Genomic DNA, 19,792 nt, shown 5'->3' on the forward strand with positions numbered 1-19,792 from the left:
TTTTCTCGTCGATTATCAAAATGTTTCCAGCAAAGTGGCAGAGACCATCAACATTGCCATAATATCAATCTGCGGAGCATACTCCTCTCAAGAGGCTTTCCAAGACTCATTTGACACCGTCTGTCGCATCACCAAGCAAGGTGTCAAGACTTTTGCCGATGATGATGAAGAATCAGATCAAGACGCATTGTTTGGAGTAGCCAGGAGTCCATCCCAGTTGCATGTTAAATTTCAGGAGTACTCTGATGATGACTCCTATTATAATCAGCATTATTATGATATAGTCCCACAGCACCAACAACAAGGAATGGTGTGCTTGCCTTCTGGTCTTGTTTCTGACCTACAGGCCATGCTGGCGGATTATAGGGAGCGCTTCCATCCTCAGTCGGCAAGAGATCCTACACCCGTGGTTACTGCACAATGTACTCCGGTACCTCTACCAGTTCTTCCTGCTGCACCGCAAATACCTCCTCAAGCTCCACAGAGTCCACAAGCCCAAGCCAGATGAAGCGGCTGTAGAAGTAGTTCTCTTGGAGCAGGGTGAATGGCATGATTATGTACTCCTGGCACCCCCCTCACCGTAGCAAACTGCAGTTTAATCCCTGCCAGAGTATATTGGATCTTTTCATAATCTATTAGAAACAGCGGCTGCACGTTTTGAGCTCCAAATGCCATCCTCACAGCAGGATTGCTTCTTATGACTTTAAAGAGCCGCATAAGAAAGTAGTCAGAGCAATCCCTATTATAAATCATGTATGGAAACGGGGATTAAAAATTATGCGGAACCCCGCAACGGTACCAGAGGTGTTGCCAAAGCTGGATAAGAAATATAAAGCAACAGAGGATGTCCCTGCTTGCTTGGTGGGTCATCCAAAACTAGATTCAGTGGTTTCTCAAGCTGCCCAGCGACGCTCTGGAAACCCTTCAGCACCTCTATCTGCAACGCCAGACAAGGATGGTAGGCACCTTGACAACATTGGAAAGAGATTTTCTTCCATGTCTTCTATTGTGGTCCGTGCTGCAAATTCCCTGGCGCTCCTGGGCAGATATGACAGGCAGCTATGGTCGGACATTTCACACTCAGTCGATTATCGCTTCCGACTTGCTGGAATCCAGAAGATAAAGATTCTCATTGAAGGTCCACGCACGTCTGCAGAGGTTGACTGTGCTTCGGACATTGCTGCTATGGGGTTTCGGCTACTGGCTGGTTCAGCTGTCTTAAGGCACCAAAGGTGGCTTAAGGCCAGAAATTTTAGACCGGATGTCCCAACAAAGATCCTTGACCTCCCTTATGATGGGCAAGATCTTTTTGGTAAACATGTGGATGATGCTCTTCAGGCAATCAAAGCAGACAGATACTTCCAGGTCTTTAGGATCACTGCAGTATAAGTGCACACCCTTTCGAGGATCCAGAGGTAGAGGCCACTGTTCCTTTCAAGGTGGTTACCAATCATTCAGGTATCCAACTTATTCCTCTCAATACCAGTCTTCCAGACCCCAAAACCATCAGAGACCACCTCTGTCGGTGGCATACAACAGCCCTCCTCCTAGAGGGAAGTCGAGGAGACAATCTGACACCTTCCGCAGGCAATGACAGCCTCCAGGGGCCTGCTACCTCTCCTTCTTTGACACCTCACCTGCAACGTTGGCGTAAGATCACAAACGACAAGTGGGTTCTGGTCATAATAAATTATGGTCATCTGCTATAGTTCACTTGCATCCCCCCCGAGACTCCGCCTTCCCGGGCACGTCAACATCTGCATCGTCTCCTTCTGGAAATAGATGTCATGTTATCCAAAGGGGCGATAGAGGTAGTGCCTTATTCTCAAAAAGGAAGCGGTTTCTATTCTTGCTTCTTCCTCATCAGTAAGAAAGCTTGTTTGTGGAGAACCATCCTGGATCTCAGGGAGCTCAACAAATATCTAAAGAAGCAATCCTTCCACATGGTAACACTGAAGGATGTTTTGCAACTTCACAACATAGGGGAATTCATGGCTTCCCTAGATCTGCAGGATGCCTACTTCCACATATCCATTCACCCCAAACACCAGAAATTCTTAAGTTTCATGGTAGCTGGGCGGCACTTTCAATTCAAGGTGCTACCTTTCGGACTCTAATCCGCTCCCCGGATTTTCACAAAAGGCTTAGCCCCTGTTGCAGCGTATCTGAGGCACTTCAAACACCAGGTATTCCCATATCTGTACAACTGGTAACTGAAGTCTTCCGACATCCACTCTCTACGCCACTCTCTCTCAAGACAAAATTACGCCTATTCCAACAACTAGGTCTCACTCTCAGTCGAAACAAGTCCCATCTTTAGCCTATCAGAAGAATAGTTTTCCTGGGAGATATACTGGACACGACTCAAGCAAAGGCGTTCCCAGCTGAGAAATGACAACTCAAACTTGTTACCCTAGCAGATACAATTTGGAAAAGAAAGTTTCTTTCAGTAAGAAAGTTCAAATCATTACTGGGGATGATGTCGTCCTGTATCAATCTAGTTCCCCACTGTCTCCTTCGGATGCGCCCTTTACAAGAAGAGTTTGACAAACAGTTGTAACAGACACAAGGTTCCTTCGGGGACATCATACAGATAACAGCAAGGATCGTCGACTCCCTCAATTGGTGGTCAACACCGACAAACATCTTCAATGGTTTAGGATTCTTAGCTCAGGTCCCTCCGTTTTACCATAACAACGGATGCTTCGATGGTGGGATGGGGTGCATGTCTTCAAGGTCTTCAAGTGAGTGGCAGGTGGCCCCCTTCTCATGCTACTCTTCACATCAACCTCCTTGAGCTCAGAGCTGTGTACCTGGCATTGCAGCTTATCTGCCAAGAATATGTGGCTCATCGGTGCTTGTCCCAACAGACAATACGACCGCCGTGCACTACATCAACAAACCAGGAGGGACTCTGTCTCATCTGCTGTCCAGAGAAGCTCAAACCATTTGGAGCTGGTGCATTCAACATTCAGTGCACATACGAGCAGAACATCTTCCGGGAGTGAGCAACAACCCAGCAGACTCAATAAGCAGGCTCGGCACATCTTCCTACGAGTGGGAGCTGAATCAGAGGGCACTGGATGCAATATTTCTCAGGTGGGGAAAACCAAATCTGGACCGGTTAGCGACGTCCCGGAACGCGAAAGGCCGGTTTCATGAAAGCTGGCATCACCAACCAGGGTCGTGGGGAAATGCCCTTTCAATAGCATGGTCAGGGATTTATGCTTACGCTTTTCCTCCGATACCTCTACTTCTGCGAGTCATTAGCAAGATCAAATCGGAACCCTTCTAGATAATCCTAATTGCTCCAGCCTGGCCACGTCAACCGGGGTACACAGAACTTCTGTTGCTGTCCTCGAGTCCTTCCATCAGGTTTGCACCTATACCGGAGCTACTAACCATCAGCCAGGGCCAAGTCAGGCATCCGGATTCCAAGACTCTCAGATTATGTGCATGGCTCCTGAGTAAAATGAGTTCGGCCATTTGAATATTCCTAATGACTGCAAAACTCATTTAGCTAAAGCACGTGCTGATAGCACTTGTAAAACATACAGATTAAAATGGAAAAGGTTTTGTTTATGGTGTGTTCCTAATGGCATTCATCCGCTTACATCTGCTCCAGACCAGGTTTTACCATATCTTCATCTGGCGCGATCAGGTCTCGCGCATGCATCTATTAAAGTTCACCTGGCTGCTATCTCCAGATATAGATGGCTTTCTAATGGACCTTCCCTCTGGTCTCATAGGCTTATCAAGCAATTCATGAAAGATCGGTTCCGATCTTTTCTTCCAGTCAGAGCACCGCCTCCAGCTTGGCAGCTAAATACAGTCCTGATTCAACTAATGAAGGAGCCATTCGAGCCCATTCAGAAGTCAGACATTAAGTATCTCTCCTGGAAGGTTGCACTCCTCTTGGCTTTAACATCTGCTCGCCGAGTAAGCGAGATCCAAGCAGTTACCATACAGGAACCTTTCATGAGATTTGCTGATGATAGTCATCCTACGGACAAACCCTATGTTTATCCCCAAATTGCTGTCAGACTTCCATATTAATGAGCCAGTGGTGCTAAAGACTTTCTTTCCACAGCCTCAGACTGGAGCAGAAAGATTGTTGCATTCCCTTGATGTCAAACAATGCCTTAAATTTTATCTGCAGCGAACATCCTCGATCCGGAAATCAAATCAACTGTTTGCATTTAGTGCACCCAGAAGAGGGCATCCTGTTGCTAAACTGACTATTTTTAAATGGATCTCAAGCGCAATAGCCTTTTGCCATCAAAGGGCTGGTCGACCCCTGGATGCCAGAGTACGTGCGCATTCTACCAGGGCAGTCTGTACATCCTGTGCGCTCTTCTCTGGTGTGTCACTGCCGGACATCTGTCGAGCAGCGACGTGGAGAAGGACACACGCCTTCACGAAGCATTACTGTCTGGATGCTAAGGCGCTACGAAATGCAGCGGTGGGTCAAGCAGTCCTTAGGCATTTTTCCGATAAGGTGAGCTTTTGTTTTCCCACCATCCGCTTCTGATACAATATCACATTTTCTGTTAAATATTAACGTACCTCTTAAGCATATTCATTTATGTTTCAGAGGGTTAACTTTTATTGCTTTGCATTTACCTCTTTTAATGCGAACGATATCTTATGATGAGATGAACAGTGTTCATCAATACAGAAAATGCGTTGGTTACTGCTTGCTAGTCTTATTCAAGCATGTGAATCTATGAAAGTTCCAATACTGGAGTAAGAAATAAGTTACTTACCTGTAACTGTAGTTCTCCATTATTGGAAGCTTTCATAGATTCACATGCGACCCACCCGCCTCCCCCGGAGGAGCTCACTTTCTCTCTTTTCCCAGTGTTTTTCATTATTACAGCACTTATGCTCGGAAAATCTGAGGGAAGGCAGCTCCTCACAGGGGGTCCTAAGGGGTGAGGCAATCTGATTGGTTCAAATTTGAAGTTGGGTCTATTTTACAAAATTACTGTGATAGGTTACTCTATTGAGGCCTTGGCCATGTCTTTTCAGGCCTAGTTTGTATATTCCTACGGGGAAGAATTCAAGCATGTGAATCTATGAAAGCTTCCAATACTGGAGAACTACAGTTACAGGTAAGTAACTTATTTCTTTTCGAGAACGAGTGGGAAGGGCAGCTACATTCCACCAGTACCTCTCCCTAAAGGATCCTATTGAGGATGATTGTTTTTATTGAGACTCTGCCGCACATAAGTCTACGCAGTACCTCCCTATGCTGAATGGCATGTTAAGACATGCTGACAATATATTTTAAGACCCAACCTGAGCCTGTATTATTACCCCAGGAGTGGATAAAAAAAATACAAGGCTTCGCCCACAGGCCCTAGCTATATATCAAGGGTCAAATTCCAGCAGACTCTGGTTGTGTCAAATGCTAGGAAGAGTTAATTCCCAAGCTGCTCCAGATGCTCCACGACCTGATGAGGAGAGTAAACTCATTGACACCTCTGGCAACTGAGTGACTGCTCAGGCGGCAAATCACTGGTGTATTGCCAATATGCAGGCACTCCTGGCAAGATATGATCGTGTCCATTGGGACGAAATGGAGCAGTTACTCCAGTACTTCCCAAAGGAGCACAGAAGAGGACAAGAAATTATTAATGAGGGACAGTTAATTTACAACAGTTCCAAACGCTGTGCTTTGGACTTGTATCCCATAGCAGCCAGAGCTATCAATACCAGTGTCCTTTTAAGCCAATTTGCATGGCTACATATTTCCAGATTCAAACAAGAGGTACAACAAACAATATTAAATGTTCCATTTGATAAAGAGCATCTTTTTGGTCTCCAAGTAGATTAGGCACTAGAAAAGATGAAAAAGGACAATGAGGTGGCAAAATCCATGGGCACCCTCCATCTTCCTGCTTCTCGTCGTGCTTTTCGTAGGCCACAATACAAGCCAACCTCTAAATCTTCAGGTGAAACATCATCATACAATAAAGGTCAGCCACACACATCCTCACACAGAGGTTTTTACAGGTGTACATATATGGGAATCAATTACAGGGGTAGATGTAAAACACGCTCCCCTCAATCCTCCACCACTGTCTCTAAACACTGACTTATTCCAGCTTCCCGCCTTCAGTTATTTCTCCAAAATTGGCAAACAAATTACAACAGTTCAATGAGTGTTTGTTATTATCCAACATGGTTACTGTCTGGAGCTCAGTTCCACACCTCCAAACACCCAGCCTTGTTGTCACAAACTTAAACAGAATCACATCACTCACCTCAAACAAAAAATACAGTCTTTACTACAAACTGGGTAAGAGAACAACCTCCTATTCAACTTCAAGGAACCAGAGTGTATTCCCTTTACTTTCTTGTACCCAGGAGAGATGGCTCTCTAAGACTATTCATAGATCTGACATTTAAATCATTACATTATATCAGAACATTTTCATATGGTCACACTTCAAGATATGCTCCCTGTAGGAAGTTGGCTCTGTATGTGCTATTTCAAAGTAAGGAATAGCATGCACAGAGTCCAAGGGTTCCCCTTAGAGGTAAGATAGTGGCAAAAAGAGATAATACTAATGCTCTATTTTGTGGTAGTGTGGTCGAGCAGTAGGCTTATCAAAGGAGTAGTGTTAAGCATTTGTTGTACATACACACAGGCAATAAATGAGGAACACACACTCAGAGACAATTCCAGGCCAATAGGTTTTGTTATAGAAAAATATCTTTTCTTAGTTTATTTTAAGAACCACAGGTTCAAATTCTACATGTAATATCTCATTTGAAAGGTATTGCAGGTAAGTACTTTAGGAACTTTGAATCATTTCAATTGCATGTATACTTTTCAAGTTATTCACAAATAGCTACTTTAAAAGTGGACACTTAGTGCAATTTTCACAGTTCCTGGGGGAGGTAAGTTTTTGTTAGTTTTACCAGGTAAGTAAGACACTTACAGGGTTCAGTTCTTGGTCCAAGGTAGCCCACCGTTGGGGGTTCAGAGCAACCCCAAAGTCACCACACCAGCAGCTCAGGGCCGGTCAGGTGCAGAGTTCAAAGTGGTGCCCAAAACGCATAGGCTAGAATGAAGAGAAGGGGGTGCCCCGGTTCCAGTCTGCTTGCAGGTAAGTACCCGCGTCTTCGGAGGGCAGACCAGGGGGGTTTTGTAGGGCACCGGGGGGGACACAAGCCCACACAGAAATTTCACCCTCAGCGGCGCGGGGGCGGCCGGGTGCAGTGTAGAAACAAGCGTCGGGTTTTCAATGTTAGTCTATGAGAGATCAACGGATCTCTTCAGCGCTGCAGGCAGACAAGGGGGGGCTTCCTCGGGGAAACCTCCACTTGGACAAGGGAGAGGGACTCCTGGGGGTCACTTCTGCAGTGAAAGTCCGGTCCTTCAGGTCCTGGGGGCTGCGGGTGCAGTGTCTTTTCCAGGCGTCGGGACTTAGGTTTCAGAGAGTCGCGGTCAGGGGAAGCCTCGGGATTCCCTCTGCAGGCGGCGCTGTGGGGGCTCAGGGGGGACAGGTTTTGGTACTCACAGTCGTAGAGTAGTCCGGGGGTCCTCCCTGAGGTGTTGGTTCTCCACCAGCCGAGTCGGGGTCGCCGGGTGCAGTGTTGCAAGTCTCACGCTTCTTGCGGGGAGTTGCAGGGTTCTTTAAAGCTGCTTCTTGAAACAAAGTTGCAGTCTTTTTGGAGCAGGTCCGCTGCCCTCGGGAGTTTCTTGTCGTCGTCGAAGCAGGGCAGTCCTCAGAGGATTCAGAGGTCGCTGGTCCCTTTGGAAGGCGTCGCTGGAGCAGAGTTCTTTGGAAGGCAGGAGACAGGCCGGTGAGTTTCTGGAGCCAAGGCAGTTGTTGTCTTCTGGTCTTCCTCTGCAGGGGTTTTCAGCTAGGCAGTCCTTCTTCTTGTTGCAGGAATCTAATTTTCTAGGGTTCAGGGTAGCCCTTAAATACTAAATTTAAGGGCGTGTTTAGGTCTGGGGGGTTAGTAGCCAATGGCTACTAGCCCTGAGGGTGGGTACACACCCTCTTTGTGCCTCCTCCCAAGGGGAGGGGGACACAATCCTAACCCTATTGGGGGAATCCTCCATCTGCAAGATGGAGGATTTCTAAAAGTTAGTCACCTCAGCTCAGGACACCTTAGGGGCTGTCCTGACTGGCCAGTGACTCCTCCTTGTTGCTTTCTTTGTTCCCTCCAGCCTTGCTGCCAAAAGTGGGGGCCGTGGCCGGAGGGGGCGGGCAACTCCACTAAGCTGGAGTGCCCTGCTGGGCTGTGACAAAGGGGTGAGCCTATGAGGCTCACCGCCAGGTGTTACAGCTCCTGCCTGGGGGAGGTGTTAGCATCTCCACCCAGTGCAGGCTTTGTTACTGGCCTCAGAGTGACAAAGGCACTCTCCCCATGGGGCCAGCAACATGTCTCTAGTGTGGCAGGCTGCTGGAACTAGTCAGCCTACACAGACAGTCGGTTAAGTTTCAGGGGGCACCTCTAAGGTGCCCTCTGTGGTGTATTTTACAATAAAATGTACACTGGCATCAGTGTGCATTTATTGTGCTGAGAAGTTTGATACCAAACTTCCCAGTTTTCAGTGTAGCCATTATGGTGCTGTGGAGTTCGTGTTTGACAAACTCCCAGACCATATACTCTTATGGCTACCCTGCACTTACAATGTCTAAGGTTTTGTTTAGACACTGTAGGGGTACCATGCTCATGCACTGGTACCCTCACCTATGGTATAGTGCACCCTGCCTTAGGGCTGTAAGGCCTGCTAGAGGGGTGACTGACCTATACTTGCATAGGCAGTGAGAGGCTGGCATGGCACCCTGAGGGGAGTGCCATGTCGACTTACTCGTTTTGTTCTCACTAGCACACACAAGCTGGCAAGCAGTGTGTCTGTGCTGAGTGAGAGGTCTCTAGGGTGGCATAAGACATGCTGCAGCCCTTAGAGACCTTCCTTGGCATCAGGGCCCTTGGTACTAGAAGTACCAGTTACAAGGGACTTATCTGGATGCCAGGGTCTGCCAATTGTGGATACAAAAGTACAGGTTAGGGAAAGAACACTGGTGCTGGGGCCTGGTTAGCAGGCCTCAGCACACTTTCAATTGTAAACATTGTAAACATAGCATCAGCAAAGGCAAAAAGTCAGGGGGCAACCATGCCAAGGAGGCATTTCCTTACATCTAGGTCTTCAGGCCCTGACCGTGACTGCCTGTAACAAGGGACCCGACGCCTGGACCATGCACTGCACCTGAAGGAACCTAACCTCAGTGCAGGAGTGACCCCGGGCGGCCCTCTGCCTAGCCCAGGTGGTGGCTGTCTCGAGAAGCCCCCTGTGCCTGCCTGCACCGTTCGAGTGGCCCCCGGGTCCCTTCATTGAATCCTATCTAAAACCCGACGCCTGCTTTGCACACTGCACCCGGCCGCCCCTGGGCCGCTTGGTGTGTGTGTTGTGTGCCTACTTGTGTTCCCCCCCCCCCCCCCCCAACACACACCCCTTAGTGGCGGAATGGAACCGAGTAGCCCTGTTCTCCATAGGTGCCTATGTGTTTTAGGCACCTCTTTGACCTCTGCACCTGACCTGCCCTGAGCTGCTGGTGTTGTAACTTTGGGGTTGCCTTGAACCCCCAACGGTGGGCTGCCTATGCCCAGGAGCTGAGACTTGTAAGTGTGTTACTTACCTGAAACCAGGAACTGTTGATATTTTAACTGAGTCCACTTTTAAAATAGCTTATTAACATTTTAACAAAGTCCGTCTCCACCCCCACCAAACCCCCGAAAAAAAAACAAAAAAAACTGGTAGTTTGTATTTGAGAATTTTGATGTGTCCATATAGTGTTTTGGGGCATTTCCTTTCACGAGAACTCGGCCTAACCACACAAGTGAGGTACCATTTTTATCTGGAGACTCGAGGGAATGCTGGGTGAAAGGAAATTTGTGGCTCCTCTCAGATTCCAGAACTTTGTCACCGAAATGATGGAAAAGTTTTTTGGGCCAAATTTTGAGGTTTGCAAAGGATTCTGGGTAACAGAACCTGGTCAGATCCCCAGAAGTCACCCCATCTTGGATTCCCCTAGGTGTCTAGTTTTCAAAAATGCGCAGGTTTTGTAGGTTTCCCTGGGTGCCGGCTGAGCTAGTGGCCGAAATCTACAGCTAGGCACTTCTCAAAAAACATGTCAGATTTCAATGTAAAAATGTGATGTGTCCATGTTGCATATCCTGTCGCGAGCATTAGGCCTACCGATGCAAGTGAGGTACCATTTTTATCGGGAGACTTGCGGGAACACAGAATAGCAAAACAAGTGTTATTGCCCCTTGTCTTTCTCTACATTTCTTCCTTCCAAATGTAAGACAGTGTGTAAAAAAAAGACGTCTATTTGAGAAATGCCCTGTAACTCACATGCTAATATGGTCTCCCCGGAATTTAGAGATGTTCTAATAACCACTGCTTCTCATCACCTTATCTTGTTCCTATTCTGGAAATACAAAGGTTTTCTTGATACCTATTTTTCACTTTCTATATTTCAGCAAATGAATTGCTGTATACCCGGTTTAGAATGACAACCCATTTCAAGGTGCAGCTCATTTATTGGCTCTTGGTACCTAGGGTTTTTGATGAACCTACAAGCCCTATATATCCCGCAGCCAGAAGAGTCCAGCAGACGTAATGGTATATAGCTTTAATAAATCTGACATTGCAGGAAAAAGTTTAGAGTAAAACGTGGAGAAAAAATGGCTCATTTTGTTCACCTCAATTTCAATATTTTTCTTTATCTCTGCTGTTATTTTCTGTAGGAAACAATTGTTGGATCTACACAAATTACCCCTTGCTGAATTCAGACTTTTGTCTACTTTTCAGAAATGTTTAGCTCTCTGGGATCCAGCCTTGGTTTCACACCAATTTCTGCCACTAACTGGGAGGAGGCTGAAAGCACAAAAACTAGTACAAATGGGGTATGTCCCAGTAAAATCCCAAAATTGTGTTGTATAATTGGGTTTTCTGATTCAAGTCTGCCTGTTCCTGAAAGCTGTGAAGATGGTGATTTTAGCACCGCCAACACTTTGTTGATGCCATTTTCAGGTAATAACCCACAAGCCGCTTTCTGCAGCCCTTTTTTCCCATTTAAAAAAAAAAAAAAAACTTTTTGCTGTATTTTGGTTATTTTCTTGGTCTCCTTTAGGGGAACCCACAAAGTCTGGGCACTTCTAAAATCCTTAGAATGTTGGGGGGGGGAAAAGGACGCATTTTTGGCGTGAGTAGCTTATGTGGACAGTTATGAGGGCCTGAGCGCAAACTGCCCCAAATAGCCAAAAAATGGCTTGGCACCTAAGGGGGAAAAGGCCTGGCAGCGAATGGGTTAAGCCGGTCAAGCAGCAGGAGGGCAGAAACCTGTCTGAGGGACTGCAGCAGCGTGGGCTGCTCACAAACCTTGGAAGAATGCTAGGAGCAGTAGTAGGGGGTCCTCTAAGGAGCCGCCAAAGTGCATGGAAGAATCATGCCACCAATGTTGCCATTAGTATTGGGGTATGATTCTGACATGTTTGATACCAAACATGCCTAGGTTCGTAGTTACTATTATGTAGCTGGACCACAGTGGCCAGTACATGGGTAAAATGGGTTCCCGCACTTACAAAGTCTAGTGCATTGGAACTGAAGTTAGTAGGGGCACCTCTGATCATGCAGGGGTGCTCTCACAAATAGGAACTTGCACCCTGCACTTTGTGCTGAAAGGGCCTGTTTCACAGTACAAGGTCTCTGGGATACCAAACTCTGGGGTCTCAACATCAACTAGCTTCTAGATGTTCACCCAGCATTGAAAGTATTCACTCACTCGCTGATCAGCAGAGTGTCTTGATCTGAACATGACAACTATGTACTATTTACAGGGGTGGGGGCGGACAGGAGGCGGGGTGGTGCATTTCCTACAGCTATCCTGCCTATCTGTTCGCAACAGCGGGCAACAGAAAATGCCCAGTCTTTACCTACAGGTTCCCACACCCCAGCTCCAAAGGCAATGCTTCATGAATGAACTGTCACGGATGTTTGCCTACTCTTTACCGCCTCTCCTTCTCCATTTCTGGTTCAAACCTCTGACAGTCTTACCTCACACTAATACTAGTGGCTCCCACATGGGCCTGAGAGCCCTGGTTCCCAGCCCTTCTTGAAGTATCAGTAGTTCCTCACGAGAAACTTCCCCTCAGCCTGGACCTTCTCACTCAGAACCATGGAGAAATCAGGCACCTAAATCCCAACAAACTCAATCTAGCAATTTGATTCCTGGGGTCATAGTTTGGTTGTCTGGCCATCCTTAAAGAAGCATGCAAACCCACTACAAGAGCATGTTACGCAGCAAATAAGAGTATCAATCCATTTAACGGAACAACGCAAAACATTTTGTTAACTACTACATTTACAATGCTCTGGCCTTGCATTCACATCCATACGTTTACATTTAGCAGCAGTTGCTGCCTATCTTCAAAACAGACAATATTGGTCTTTGTTTAAAATACCAGTCTTTAAAGCCTTCATGTAAGGTCTTGTAAGTGAAATTCCACCAGCACCTGCATAGAATCTTTATTCTCGCAAGACTTATCGATCCTCTGTTCGAACCACTACATAATTTATCACTCCAATTTCTATCTTGTAAGGTTGCTTTTCTCACTGGCATCACTTCTCTCGTGTGTCAGTGAGCGCTAGGCACTAATCTTAGAAGAATCTTTCTTCCAGCTACATAGAGCTAGGGTAGTACTTCACAGAAACCCAAAATTCCTTCCAAAGGTGGTCTCCCACTACCACCATAACCAGTCAGTGGAATTACCTGTGTTCATTCGTCACTCAATCAGTTGCAGAAAGGGCTCGTCATACTTTAGACATTAAAAGAGCTCTTATGTATTACATTGACAGAACTAAACAATTTTGCAAACCCAAACACTTTTTGTTGCCTTTTTGCCCCCTCATAAAGGAAAGGCCATTTCTAAATCAGTTATTGCTAGGTGGATATTTGCATGCATACAAACATGTTACATTAAAGTCAAACAAACTCTACCTTCATCTCCTAGAGCACATTATAGTCACACAATAGGGGCTTCAATGGCTTTCCTTGGTAATATACCTATAGCTGATATATGCAAAGCAGCTACATGGTCTACACCACTCACCTTTACTAAAGGCTATTGTGTGTATATTTCAGCATTCCAACACACTGTCAGTCCGTCAGTGCTACGCAGACTTTTCCAAATAACTGCAACACCCACAGGTTAGCCACCGCTTTTGGAGGGTACTGCTTTACAGTCTATGCAAAGCATGTGTATCTACAGCCAAACATGCCACCAAACAGAAAATGTTACTTACCCAGTAACCATCTGTTTGTGGCATGTAGTGCTGTAGATTCACGTGTGCCCACCCTCCGCCCCAGACACTTGTGTATTTCATTTACATTCCTATTTATATGGACATCTCTTTACTTATACTTAATCTGCACTCCATTCATACCTGCATGTTGGAAAAAAAAAAAACTGACAATGACGTCAATGCCCATGCCCATTAGCACCAAGAGGAGGAGTTACTCTACCACAAGATTCAAAAGACTTCTTAGAAGAAAAACGACTTGCACTTTTACGGACCCAACACTAGATGGCAGGAGTATGCAAAGCATGTGAGTCTACAGCACTACATGCCACAAACATATGCTTACAGGGTAAGTAATGTTTTCCTTGTTGAGGCATTTCCACACAATGCACAAGCACTTTGTCACTTTCCATGAAACACTACATTTTTTGTTTAATAAATGTTTCATTCAAGCTATGAACCTTTGTGAAATAAGAGACCGTACATTTATTTGGAAGCTATTTCTGACCCTCGTGTTCATTTTTCTATGTCCTTTACATAAAGGAACAGTTGTTGTAGGAGGCAACTGTGTGGCCTCTCAGTAAATAAGCAACATACTTTTAACTAATTTCATCAGAACCACATACAACTATACTGATTATCAACCGAGGTTCTAAGGATAAAAAGGTACCAGTGGCATATCAGTTTTCTACATAAATCCATGTTTAATGATTTAATTTGCAATCACTGCAACTGAATTGGCAATGCATATTGCGACATCCTGAATGATGCCAAGTTTACATATTCACTCATTCAGAATCTATTTTGGTTATCTACTTGCCTTCACTACTTCTTCGTCCATTGTGATAGCATTGCTATGCTATGTATTCAAGATTCTGGGAATTAGTACAAAAATCAAAATGGGAAGAGGGTAGAATTTCATTTTTGAAAGTGTGCACTTTGAACCTTGGCACTCTTGCTTTTGATAGTCGTTAGACTGCTATGTGCTGACATTGTTTTATTAACAAACGCTTGTATACAATGGAACAAAGATGGTCTAAGTTCAAATGGCTATGAGGGAATAGATAGCCACTCGAGTAGAGTTTCTTTCAGAACAATTTGGGTTTGAGGTCTTTGTAAGCAGAACAGCTTTGCGATGCAGCATTTTCAGTAAGTGTCCTTACTGATATGCAGCCATTTGATCCAGCAATCTGATTTCAAGCTCCTTGCAGCAGATACAGTATCACTTTGAATAATATTCTGTGCCCCTTCAGTACATATTGATAATCCTTCTGACAGAGGTATATTTCTATGTTTCTATTTAGGGTGCAAAAACAATCGCTGATAAACGCAAGTCTGCAGAACCATCTAAATCCGTTGCGTCCCTAGCAAATATGTATGAGTTTTGTGATGGAGGAAGCCACTGGTGCAAAGACTGCAATGCTATCTGTGCCAACTTGTATGATTACTTCACTCACATGCACAATAGGAGACATAGACAGGTATGTATAGCTTTCATGTTCTTTATCATTTCTTAGACTTTTAACAAGTGATGCAAGCTAGTTTGTACTGATGTCACCTAGACCCAGTATTTGACCAGGAATGCCCGCACTGATTTCCTACATGCATATTATGCTTGCCATGCAAGTGATTTTCATTCTTTTGCAGTTTGAGTGCAGTTTACAGTTCTCAAGTCCAGTGAAGACAGCCAGTTTAATCAGCTTCTACAACATGAGGCCTAGAAAGAAATTTCACCTATTAACAAATAGTTTACTTTTGGACTGTATCTCCTATCCTATTTTGTACAAACACCTAGAGACTAGGTATGTTTGATGGTAGCTAATATACACTTTTAAAGGAAATATTTAATTGTTTTAAGTGTATCCAGCAGTGCGTTGCCTTGAGTATTTGGCAGGCACTTATTATATTGTATTTAAAAACGGCATCATTGTTAGGCACACCACTGTTGTATGGAACTCGCCAATTGTCATTTTATGAGAATTTAAGCCCGCATGAGGGGGGACATGACACGCTGGTAAGTTGTGATAGCAAAACTCTTAGAGCAATCATGGCACATGTGAACTTGTGCTCTGGTGTGTGGCTCACCTCTTCACGTTGTCAAGCTTTGCACCCAAGTTATTTCCTTCTTTATCACACAAATGTCTCAGATTTGACTTATTTTATATCTTTACACTAGGCCTGGGTGGGTTATTTTTAAATGAAATAATGCCTTAATGTTGATTTTTGTTTCTACAAACAGTCATGCAATTGTCCATGTCAAACGAGTTTGAAACGTGTTTTGAGGGAGATGTTTTCTCCTCATAGTGGTGTGCTGCTAGTTTGTTAGATGTGCCCTCGCTTTTAATTTTCCCCGTCCTTCGCTCCTGTTGAGTACAGCCACAGAGCCATTGTGAATCCTAATTAAGATTATTTCCGGTGTAGGCAATGCTACCACCAACACATCACTGCACTGTGTCCTCTAACCGTCACCATCTGAACCCCCAAAGTGCAACCTTCTATAACATAACATTCCATGGAGACCCTACATATATCCCTTCTTTGACAAATAATATTACAATACAACGAAAATACAATCAACACATAAACCCCATAAAAACTGTTAAACATAAAACAAAAGGAAAACCAAATGATATCATCATTTGCAGGAAAATACAAAAAGACAAAACAGCCTCAGTAAATTGTAAAACCCTCAAAGCGTTTAGAAACAGAACAATTATGTTGAGGACGATTATTTTGCAATGAATACTTTACCTCACTTTCCATTTGTTGACATCCAAATTCAACTTGTTCATCAGGATCTCTTACCACTCTCTCCTTATTCCACACGCTAACATCACTCGTATGCACATTGCTAGACCACACCTTTGCAGCCTGGAAGGAAGCACTACAATTTGACTCCTTATATTTGGCACAGCCAGTTTATCTTATCCTTACCCAACAACTTTTTTTATATTGTCACCAACCACAAACCTCTGCCACCCTTCAATTTAATGTTTCCTGACATGTTAGACACCTTGCAATAGCTTAGGATTAAATTTAAAAAAAAACGACAAACCCAACCAATTTTGAGTCAACCTGGTGCACACCACTCCCCCTAACAAAACGAAATACACAAGTGATGTTGTTCACCAGTGCTAGTCCTTGGTACCCACAACATCTCATTAAATTCATCCTTCCGAACCCAGTTTGTTAATAAAAGTCAACTGCCATTTCATAGTATGATTAAACCGATCAACCAAACCATTCCTCCTGAGATGAAATAGAACTTCTCTTCCAGGGGATCCTCATCAATAGTCATAAACATTGAATATTCCCGCCCTTCTGCAGTCATGCAGGCTATCATGTTAAAAACAGGCTAAAATGCTTTATTTCTATGAAGTTTTTTTTTTTAAATTTTTCTTTTTTTATATTAAATACTACAATAGAGCATAAATATGTACCCAAGCTCCTAAAACTAGGCTTAGGGAAGTAAGCAGTAGCAAACTCTAGAGAAAAAATAGAAAAAACTGCATTGAAAAACACTGAAGCATTCTTAGCCAATAGGCTGCATGCAGGTTAACACAGGAGAACCATAAAAACTTTGGCACCGTGCCTTTAAGACCCTGAGCACCTCCAGTATCCCACCATGCCTCAGGGGTGAAGGAAAGGTGACAGTTGGTTCACAGTTAGGTCAGTTCTTTTTTCCGGCTTCTTCTGAGAGGATCCTGGAGCATTGAGCTCTCAGAAAAATTCTTTAAAAAAGTGTTTTTTTCACTCGACAAATAACACCTTTGTCTGAGCTAGGCAGGTTTTTTCTGACAGAAAAATGCCTTCACTTTTTGTCAAATGCCCTGCTTGTGGGAAGAAGAAGGCCCAGTCAGATCCCCACTCTCTGTGCATAGTGTGCCTGCCTCAGAGTCACTGCCCTGACACTTGTAAGTACTGCAAGAACATGTCTAGGAGGACTCTGAAAGACAGAGAGAAGATCCGGCTACATGGGCTTCAGGAGAGGAAAAGAACATCGTCCTCCTCACTTCCCAGACAGCCAGAAGGCCATTCTCAGGAGAGAATGGCCCGGTCGACGTCGACAGGTAGGAAAGTACCTGTTTGTTCACCGTCGACGTCGTCGCTACCACCGTCTCACCGGCATAGATCGCCGTCGACGGCGACACGCCTGACGTCGAAGGGAACGGCGTCGGAGGGACATCAGAGCAGGGGCAGGTCTCCGTCGACGGCAGCCCGCCGATCGATGTCGAGCCATCGCCGGCGTGCCCGGTCGCCGCCAAAGGCTGTGCGCCCCCCGACATCAGGACACACGACGTCGAAATCGCCACGACGGCACGAGAGACATCCGCCGTCGACCTCCCATCGCTCCACGTCGAGACACACGACGGCGAGCAAGTCGAGGTCCAAGGATCGCCGTTCGACGTCAAGGCACTCAACGTCGAGGCACTCAACGTCGAGGCATGAGCAACCGGCTGGGCGTCCTTCGACGTCGAAACAGCCATCGACGTCGACACAGGTTTTACCTGTCCCAAGACCAGCGGCCTCCCCAGATTCGCAATATTCGCGAATGTATTCACCTACTGCCTCCCTGCCAAGAACGCCATCACCGACAGCCAGGGCAGAACGGGCTCGTTCAGCTCCTCGCCAACCGACCGCGAGGCCTAGACGCTCGGCTACAGCGTCTCGCAGCAGGTCTCGCTCTCAACGAAGATCCAGGTCGCGGTCAAGAAGATCACCACCCTCTTGGTCTTCATCAGTTTCATCTGTCGGGCGTTACTCACCCACCCTAACAGATTCACCACCTGCTAGAGTCTCACCGGTGGATGACATTACCACATTCAACGAGGTGTTGCTAAGAGGAGCGCAGAAACTCAACATAGAGGTTCCAGAACCATCTACCTCCTCATCGGTCATCTTTGAGACTCTACAACAGAGATCAGCGTCAAAAAAGTTGCTGCCTCTAGTGCCTGGCTTGTTGCAGCCAACCATGGACACTTTTCTGGCCCCAGCCTCGCTTAAGTCGGCCCCGGCTAGAATTCTCAAAAAATACAAGGCTCCAGAACAGGACCCTTTATTCCTTAGAAAGGGTCCGCCACCGGACTCTGTTATCATAGCTGCCGCCCGAAAGACCCACTCGGTGGCATCTTCATCCACGGTACCCCCGGATAAAGAGAGCAGGCATCTAGACTCTCTGGGGAGAAAGATATGCGGGACAGCGGCTTCAGCAATGAAGGTCTCCAGTGCGTCTGCGCTCCTGGGCAGGTATGATCGTTCTCTGTGGGACTCCCTCAGTAGATTTACAGAAAAATTGCCCAGAGAAGACAGACAAGATTTCCAGGAGATACTACAAGAAGGATGCCTGGTATCCAACCAGGTTACCAGCGCGGCAGCAGATGGGGCGGATTTGGCTGCTCATGGATACGCACAGGGTATCTGTGCGAGGAGATCTTCCTGGCTGAGGCTCACTGGCTTGAAACAGGAAGCACAACAACGCATCCTGAATCTCCCATTTGCCGGGAACTCTCTATTCGGTGCCCATGCAGACGAAGAGATGGCCCGCATGAAGACCGAGGTGGATACCATGAAGGCGGTGGGCCTCGAAAGAAAGAAAGATTTCAGGCGGAGTTACAGGCCGTATGACAGGCGCCCTTTCCAGCAGAGGGTTCAAACCCCTCATTGGTCGCAAAGGTCACAGCAACGACAGGGACGCCCTCTTTTTCAAAGGAGAAACACAAGGGAGCGAGGGTCAAGTAGACCTCAACAGTCCACTCCGAAAGCACCCACCAAGCAATGAAATCTCGCTTCCCTCGACACTGTACACCACTCCGGTGGGGGGAAGTATTACAGCTTATCTTCACGAGTGGCACTCTATCACAAGAGACAAATGGGTGCTCAATATTGTCGAACATGGCTATTCTCTTCTTTTCAAACAGCCTCCACCACGCTTGCCACCAACCAAAGACAATCCATCTCATCTCAGCTTGTTACGCAAGGAGGCTCTCGCCCTCCTAAAAAAGAATGCCATAGAAAAGGTTCCACCTGCACACAGAGGACAGGGGGTCTACTCCCGTTACTTTCTAGTGGCAAAGAAGGGTCGAGAGGGCGTTTTCAGGCCAATTCTGGACCTACGGCTGCTGAACAAATACATAAGGAAGCAGAAGTTCAGAATGCTAGCGCTTCACCAGATTTTCCCTCAACTGCATCAGGGAGACTGGATGTGCTCCATCGACCTACAGGATGCGTACTTTCACATCCCGATAGCTCCCAAACATCGAAAATTCCTGCGCTTCCGAGTAGCGTTACAGCATTACCAGTTCAGAGTTCTACCCTTTGGCCTGAAATCTGCCCCAAGAGTTTTTCTCGAAATGTATGGCAGTGGTGGCGGCACATCTCCGAAGACAAAGGATATACATATATCCATACCTAGACGACTGTCTACTAAAGGCTTCTTCTCCGGAGCAGGCGAGAAGCCAT

General features: G+C 45.9%; 1 protein-coding gene across 2 annotated transcripts in view; it reads left to right on the plus strand.

The window, feature by feature from the left end:
- LOC138296817 (zinc finger protein 318-like) overlaps positions 1–19,792 on the plus strand; it is a 450,875-nt gene that overhangs the window by 321,672 nt on the left and 109,411 nt on the right. For both annotated transcript variants that reach the window (XM_069236271.1, XM_069236272.1), the window contains one exon: positions 14,638–14,814. In XM_069236271.1, the coding sequence (XP_069092372.1) occupies positions 14,638–14,814 (177 nt within the window). The remainder of the gene's footprint in view (positions 1–14,637; positions 14,815–19,792) is intronic.

This window comes from Pleurodeles waltl, chromosome 5 (assembly GCF_031143425.1).
Source record: "Pleurodeles waltl isolate 20211129_DDA chromosome 5, aPleWal1.hap1.20221129, whole genome shotgun sequence".
Classification (NCBI taxonomy): Eukaryota; Metazoa; Chordata; class Amphibia; order Caudata; family Salamandridae; genus Pleurodeles; species Pleurodeles waltl.